The sequence below is a fragment of the Morone saxatilis genome, unplaced genomic scaffold (genome assembly GCF_004916995.1).
Source record: "Morone saxatilis isolate NCDOM2014 unplaced genomic scaffold, NCSU_SB_2.0 Contig20, whole genome shotgun sequence".
Classification (NCBI taxonomy): domain Eukaryota; kingdom Metazoa; phylum Chordata; class Actinopteri; family Moronidae; genus Morone; species Morone saxatilis.
Genome location: NW_023339763.1, coordinates 10,182,922 through 10,191,465, shown reverse-complemented (window position 1 = coordinate 10,191,465; position 8,544 = coordinate 10,182,922). Strand labels below are relative to the sequence as shown.

General features: G+C 39.7%; 1 protein-coding gene across 1 annotated transcript; it reads right to left on the bottom strand.

The window, feature by feature from the left end:
- Positions 1-2,001: 2,001 nt before the first annotated feature.
- Positions 2,002-6,644, bottom strand: rab38c (RAB38c, member of RAS oncogene family). The gene is made up of 4 exons (XM_035666804.1): positions 6,224-6,644; positions 5,254-5,384; positions 3,625-3,762; positions 2,002-2,344 (listed from the first exon to the last, which is right to left on the bottom strand). Exons 1-4 carry the CDS (start codon positions 6,414-6,416, stop codon positions 2,183-2,185), a joined length of 624 nt encoding a protein of 207 aa, XP_035522697.1. The 5' UTR covers positions 6,417-6,644; the 3' UTR covers positions 2,002-2,182.
- Positions 6,645-8,544: the final 1,900 nt, after the last annotated feature.

Here is an 8,544-nt window from a genome sequence, read left to right as displayed (position 1 = left end):
CAAATAACACTCGAGGCAGACTCAACAAAGGCAGCTGTTCTGTAATCAGTGCGCTGAAAAGAGCAGCACATACCATGTTTTTGACTGGCAAGAAATTGATTTCAGTGTTGAAGAAAGTGTCTCATACCAACAATAGAGCTGGTAGTAGACAGCGAGTCAGGTTTGCTATCAAAGTTATTTATATCTAGAGTGAAATATTCACCTTTGGAGGATGAAATGTCAACAATTATAGACTGAAGCCGTACATTCATACATAATAAAATAGAAATAAGCGCTTAACTGTAAGGAGATTCTATGGTGTTTCATGAAAAGACAGAGTAGCAGTGGAAGAAACACAGATGTTGTAAAGTGTTTTACACTTTACTGCTGCTATTCCTAAATCTCAAACCACTAACAGCCTTTTATCAACTCACTGAATAGTTCCTTTAATGGGCATAAATGCTAAACTGCCTCTCCTGCATTATCTCCACAACATCTATGTGTATTTCTGACTGCAAGGGATTCTTGTTTCGTTTTTTGGATTGCATGCAAGAACAGATTTTCCAGTCCTTCAGTTTTTGACCCAGGGTAAAAGTAAATATCTTTACTTTAAACCATGGCATATCCTTCAGCTGCTGAGTGTTAATGTTACATTAAAGGATTCATCCTATATAACACTGGCAAAGAAATAAGGCTGTGATCCCCTGCAGATGGATAATATGACCTTTGTAATGACAGATGGAGGATAGTTAGTCGATTCAAAGCCTGGTAATAACAATGATTTGACTGTGATAACTAATGCTGAGGATCATGGGGATAAAATAGGGCAGGAGACCATGGGCAGTCAGCACATGTTACCTTTTACAGTACAGAGATTTTAAGATTTCAATCATTTGCTTACTGAACATCTGACTCTGCACAAGGATATCAAAAAATGTGTTTCACCAAAACAAAAAAGAGAAATACACGTTCTTGTTGAGCTTTAGATGATAAGATTGAGACCATGCTCATATCTGTCTGTAGAATATAAGACTATAGCCAGCAGCTAGTTAGCTTAGCTTAATATGGTGACTGGAAACTGAGGGGAAACAGTGAGTTTGGTTCTGTCAAAAAGTAACAAAAGCCACATTCCATGTTTCCATGTTGTTTTCGCACTTTGGTTTTTATGTGCATTAAACAAACGAAATATAACGTGTTAATTTGTGAGCGTTTTTTTTGCTCAGACAGAGCCAGGCTAGCTGTTTCTCCCCGTTTCTCCCTGCCAGAAAGATAATGAGTGTATTTCATCACAAACGTCACATCTCTCCTCAAGTGTTACTGAACCTTTTCCCTCTATACACTCCACAGGCTGATGATTGTAATTGTGTTGATAGTTGTCACAAACACACAAATGATTACATTTTGATTAAACTTTAATAAAAATGCACCTCAGGACCTGGATGGCTTGTAATACAGTCAAAATCAGCTCCACAATATGCATGGAATTTACGACTCTGTAGACATTTCCAGCATTTGCAGTCTTAGCTGTTTTCACATCTCTTAAAGACTTTACTCTGTCTTGTCCACTGACCTAATAGTAGACTGCATGATGATGGCCCGAGGAAAAGTGCAAAGAATGCAAGAAAGCTTCATGTTTTTATGTCTGTGTTCACACTGCAGACCAAAGTGTCAGGAGCTGTCAGTTCAGACAAATGTCAAAGGCACAATGTCATATATGTATAATAATAATAGGCAAAGAAGGAAAATATAGGTTCAAAATTGTACATATCATCTACTGTAAGTTTATATTGATAATATATTAAGGTTATGTCATAGAATGTAACAAAAAATATGCCGTTTTCATGTGCAAATGTAATTACTTTAAAGATCTTTTTAATTACCAAAGAATAAAATAAAATAAGACTGTACAATTCCCATGGCAAAAAAAGATTAAATAAATGTGGGTTTTCCATAGTTGTGAAATATAAATCAAAGGATGATCTATTGGCAGAAATGGAATTTAATATTCACAGGTATGTTTTCATTAGTGTATAATCACATCATGTTGGCCTGCAGTGTGAGCACAGCCGATGAACATTGGTACAAAGCTCACTGTGGGCTAAGGCGATGTTTTTCTTTTACAAACAGTCCCTGAGCCAAACGTATCTCTGTGGCCGTGGCCTCACAGCTGTTCACTTCCTGGTTGTCTGTGATTGGTCAGGAGTCACCATTTCACACATGACGAGCAGTTGAGATGATCCTTTGCGGTGTTAGTGTACCCAGACAGGACAAGGTTGCTGGGGTCTCGCTCTATCATCGGGCTCTCCTCGTTGTTCAGGATGTGCTCGACCAAGCAGCGCACTGCCTCCTCGATGTTTGTGTTTTCCTGGAGGAAAGAAGAAAAAGAAATCATGTAGCAACATCAGTGGCGTGGCTTTATGGATGGCCACTGTCGGTTGTTCAGTTCACCACCTTCGCCTGGAGTGAAATATCTCAACCACTTGATGAATTTGACATATTTTATATTCCCTGACTTCTCTTCTAGCACCACCATGAAAGTGACCTTTGTGGTTCAGAGTGAAACATTTAGACAACTATTAGTTGGATTGCTGTTAAATTTGCTACAGAATACCTGCACAAGCCTCAGCTGCAGCATGCTAACAGGCTAAACTAAGATAATGGACACGGTAAACATTAACATGTTAGCATTGTGTGAGCATACTCATGTTAGCTTTTAGCTCAAAGTGCTCCTGTGTCAGCATTGCTGTAGACTCTTAGTCTTGTTAAGGCCAAGAAATGTACTTTTACTTTAGCAATAAAACCATTAAAATCTTTATCTATCATGTTGAAACACAGTGTGACAGAAGCACAAGTCATATCAGACCCAGTGCACCAAGTGGGTCAAGGAGGTGATTTGTTTCTTCAGAATTCAGCTTTTCTTTCCTAAGATGCATTATGTTGTGCTATTTCTTCTTGCAAAAGTCTTGCTTCAATAGCACAGAGTGAATGTTTCACTACACAACCCTTACCATAGCGGGAATGGAAAACGCATCACATCAAAAAGTCAGATTTTGACTTAATTGACTATCTCCCTTTTCATTCTGACACACTAAGCTAATGAGAAACGAGGATGTCACACACTGTTAGAAACTGTATTGTTTCTGTTGTTCCTGATCTGTCCGACCTGTCTGCCGAGGCTCCTTCATGTTCGCTTACTACGCTACTGTCTCTGACTTGCACCCTGGTGTGTAACTCATTAGTCGGGCTCTGGATAGGAGGGAAAAAACAGAAGGCTAATTCACACCAGACTGCAGACATTCCTCTATTTGTCTCTTGAGAGCACAGCAAATAATGTTTTCTAACCTTTAGTGTTTGCACAGTAATTTTCTGAGTCATTTCTTTTCACAGTGTGCTGTAATATCATTGGTATTATTTTAGCCCGTTAAATATGTAGTTGACTTGACTGTGTGAATGATGTATACCACAAATGATGATCTTTTAGTATTTGCCTAAAGTCAAGCCCCTATACAACACAACAGCATTTTTAATCAAAAAAAGCTGCCTAACCTGTCTAATCACTAGTATATTAAATCATTTGTGGAAAATATTAGTGCCAATATTAACTCAATTTAACTTTAAATGTCACGAGAGTCTTCCCTCTCGTACCTTTGCAGAGGTCTCGAACCAGCCAACAAAGCCGTTCTCCCTGCAGAAGGAGTCGAGTTTCGGCTGCTGGGAAGCCAGCTGGTCGGACTTATTGGCCAAGAGCACAGCTGGAACTGGCCTCCCGTGGTTCAGGGTTACCTTAGGAGAGAAGAAAGACGGGGTTACATGATGGTTGTACATACTGTAATATAATGTAGCTTACTTTTTAATAGTAATGTGTTGTGAAATAGTCTTGTTTATGTATCTTTAGGTACAAATTGTCTTCTAAACAGAACAAAGTAAAGTGTCGTACATATTCCGTCAGTCTCTGACATCTGTGTTTTATTCCATCTTCAAGTTTGGATGTTCAGATCAGCTTTAAACACTTTTACCTTCATACATGAGTCGTACAACTTGTAGTACGCACTAGTTCTTTTTGAGCATATTGATGCCTTTACAGAAATTGTCACACCTCTCCAGTTCTCACGTCAAAGAGGTGTGAAAAGACTGAGTTTTAGAGGCATCGGACACGCACTTTGGTTGACCTTAAGCAGTTCCAGTGTTGTATTGTTTGCCTCTTTCTCCCTTTCAGTAGCATTACAGAACAATCACAGACGAGTTTGGTTGGAAAACATGCAGGTGCTGCTGTGTAGGCTATTGATGTCACCTTACACAGATTTTAGGCATTGCAGTTAGTGTTTTTCAAACAACTACTTTTTTGTAGTTTTTGATTTTGTAGCTTTTTTATTTCTGTGGCCCAAAATTTCACAGCACTTTTTCTAAAAAACTGCAAGTCATATTGCGATGTTCTTAGGCTTTTTGGCAATGACATTTTGTGTGTGTGTATAATTCATCAAAAATTTAAGGCAACTTGTTCCAGGGAGAATAAAATCCTCAGTAGTTTGGTGCAGTATGGCTCAACTTTTTGTGAAACTTGTTGGAAAATACAATGGTTGGTCAAATTTGTGTAAAAACAATTGGACAAAATTGGAAATTCGCACAGAATTCACAGGGATTGGTTGAATTTGTGTTAATTGTTGCAATCACAACTTCCTGGAGGGACTGTTTTATAGAGTCCTGTTTCTTAGAACTGTCAGCACATACGTTTGCCTCAAACAGCAGTTGAATCCTTTCTGTTTTTTAATATATATATTTCTTTTAATTGCCTTTAATCGATAGTGACAGCTGAATAGCAACAGGAAAGAGCGAACAGAGAGAGAGAGAGGGAGGGAGGGAATGACATGCAGCAAAGGGCCACAGGTCGTAGTTGCACCCATGGCCGCTGCAGCGAGGACTCAGCCTTGGTACATGGTGCACCAGCTCTACCAGGTGAGATACCCGTATCCCAGAATCCTTTGTTAGCGTAATCTCAATTTTGAATTTGTCCCTTAAAATATTCTTATTAAATGAATCTAGATTTAAATGTGCGTGGTCCAGTATCTGTGAGATAAACATTTAACCATACCAATGACACTACCCTAACATTAACTGTATCTTTATCACAAATTGTTGTAGTGTGGGGGTTGTAGTCAGCTGTTTCTTTACACCTCTGAAAGGGGCAGAATAAGAATAAAGAATAAGAACAACAGGGGAGAAAGGCCTCAGTTTGAGCTTCTCTATTGGATGTTGGGTCAACGTTTGACGCCTGACCTTGGAGTCCAGATCATCCTTCCACTTCAGCACAGCGTCAAACGTGGAGGCCCTCGTCACGTCAAACACCATCAGCGCTCCCACCGCCTCCCGGTAATAGACACGAGTCATGTTCCCATACCGCTCCTGTCCTGGGACGCATGGACAGCCATTAGACACACACACATCAAGTCTGTAAAATCCAATCCACTCACAGCACGGTTTATTAGTGACAAATACAGGGAGTGTGTGTTTGTGTGTGCATTTCTGTGTGTATGTGTGTGTGTGTGTGTATTCTACAGTAGCCACCATCATGTGACTGATATTATGTGCATGGGATCACTTGAGTCACAGCCAGGCACAAGATCCACATTCCTCGGCCAGGCTTCAAATGACAGGGAGGGACCCAGGCATCCAGTGGACACACACACGCACTCTCACTGGGAATTCACATCACTGCACAAATCTTCATCTTATCAAGTCCTGTTTGTGTATTAGTAAAAGTTGAAAAGTTAAAAGGTATTTTTTTTGTATTCTAGTGCAGCAGTATGTTATTCTGTTGTGCTGACGCTCTTGAAAGGAGCTGATTGTGTTGGAAACCGGTCATTATAATCTAACTGCACTGGTAGAAAACTTGAATCTTAGGACTTTTTAAACTTCTTGATAAGTTGCAGATGTTTTGCAGTACTATCTAGATACCATAGTTCTAATGTCTAAATGTATTCCACATGCTCCTACCTTACTAAAACTGACCTCTGATTGATTTCAAAAAGCCTATTTCCAGAAAGCAGCTTACAGGTTCTCACAGCTGCTGAAGGTGAAACAAAAGGTTTTTGTTTCCAAATATCCCAAAACACACACTGTTCCACTGTCTACAGAGAAATAAATCCTAGTACTGATCTACATGCATAGTTTTAACAATCACCTGACACATAATACGTCTGTAAACCAGGGGAGGGTATACTATGGGGGTCGTTAAAGTTCAACAGACCTGCTATGTCCCACAGCTGGAGCCGGATCACAGTGTCATTGTCCCACTGCAGCACCTTCAGGGCGAAGTCCACCCCGATGGTGGCTCGGTAGTGCTGGGAGAAGATCTGATGGACGTACCGCTTGATGATGGAGGTTTTCCCGACCCCTAAGTCCCCGATGACCAGGACTTTGAACAAAAGCTCCTGCTGCATGGCTGCAGCTCTTCAGAAGAGAGAGAGAGAGAGAGAGAGTGATAGAAACTGTATAAAGGATGCTGCTGCACAAGTATGGCAACAAATACTGGCAACTATAAGTTAGTTAAGTCAAGGACAGTTGTTTTTTCTTCCTTAGTGGGACATTTTCTTCCGTCCAGTGCAATAAGTAAAATCGTTTTATGATCCAATATCATCGAGATTTACGGTCAAGATCGCCTGTGATCATTGCAGTCCTCCCGTTTAATCACACATGACTGAGACTGAAACCCTTCACTTCACTGTCAGCGACTGGTGGTGCGTTCAACTGCTCCTCGTAAAGAAAATTAGCTTCGCAGTTTGTCACGCATTTTCTTGGATAGGGTCAGGACTTTTCTTTAAATAAACGTATCAGTACCACAGTTCACACGTACTCTGTTAGAGGTAATAGTCATGTATTCAAAATAAGTGTTTCTGATGCAAAATATACATCAAAAGTCAAACTTACTACACAAAATGGCCCCTTCCTGAGTGTTATTACATTGTTGGATTATTGTCACTATGCATTAACAAGTAAACAGCATTTTATTGTATCGTATTTTCAACATTGCATCCCCATGAAACATTAGTGTGGATGTTTAGGATACTATGAATAGATCTTAAAGTTTTAAGATTATTATTTGTTAAATCAGGTTTCGTTTTTATGTTTTCTTGATTTTCTCTTCAAATCTTATTCTTCTATAAAACAATTAAGCAGCTAACTATACATTTGTGGACAATAGCTGCTGGGATCTAATCTATATTCTTGATTTCCTGGAGTATTAGAGACACTGCTGAGATGAAAAAAAACATTTATTTTTCTGGTTTAGAATAAAGAAAACAATTTATTTATGATTTAATTAATAATTTAATGATTTTTATACCAAATAAGGATCTAAATAAAAAATAATGAGAGTAAACATATTCATGTGCGCTGACTTTGTAGTTACAGTTTTTTTGTTCTTACAGCCTTTGAAGACAGCAGCAGCCTGAGGAGTGCTGCTGCGCCGCTGTGTGTGCAGTTACGGTAATGGTGCTGATGAGGGCGAAGAGGAGAGGCGTGTGAGTGTGAGTGTGTGTGTGTGTGTGTGTGAGAGAGAGAGATGCTGCTGTTGTGTCCTGCTGCCATTTCATCCGCGGATCCTCTCGGAAATATCAACAGTCCTGCTCAGATTAAGCTGCAGCTCGGCTCATCTGTCGGTGTTCACACCCAACAGTCTGATTTCATCCGTAAATGAACGGGTCCAATGTTGATGGTGGACAAGAGGCCTAGTTAATATGATGCATGTTATTGGTGCGGGTTATTTCTCTTAGCAATAACACAACCACTGCTTCTCTGGAGGGACATTTTTAGAAGACATAATCGAGGATATGGGGTTTGCTTTTTACAGCTACTGAGCTCTTAACTTTAAGGTAGGTAACTATTTTACTGATTTTTATTTGATTGTTGTCCTCATTATTAATCATTAAAGTGAATAATACTCATGCTGGGATTAGGCTAAGTGGGCTGGGCCTCATGATTGAAACAATATAATCCTAATTTTTGACAAACTTTGTGGAATATCTCCTGAGTGTCACCGGTGGCCTTCTAGAAAGCGGTAGTACATATCCTTTTATCAACCAGCAGCCATGTTTATCTGCTCTCTCTTCAATAAGCTTCTATTTGGCTAGCTTCAAGGTCTCATTGTGTGTTATAGCAACCAGCCTACTATCCACATGGGGGCTGACTACGCCAATGTTTATTGAGATGGAGAGGAGTGGCCTTCCCTCCCTCCCTCCCTTCTTCCCCTCAAATTAGATCACCCAACAGTAAATCACATGGACACTGCTGAGATGATCTGAGCCTGTTACTCTCTCCTCATGATGGCGGCCATAATCCATGAATTAATCATGTGGTCAACACTGTGGATTAAATGTCCATTTCAATCTATTTAAACACATCTGTGTCTCATTCTGTTGTTGTTCTCGCTGATCGTGGAAGCTTTAAAGGTCCAGTGTGTAACATTTAGGGGGATCTATTGGCAGAAATTGAATATAATATTCATATGTATGATATCACCTGGAAATAAGAATCGTTGTGTTGTTTTTGTTACCTTATATAATGAGCAGT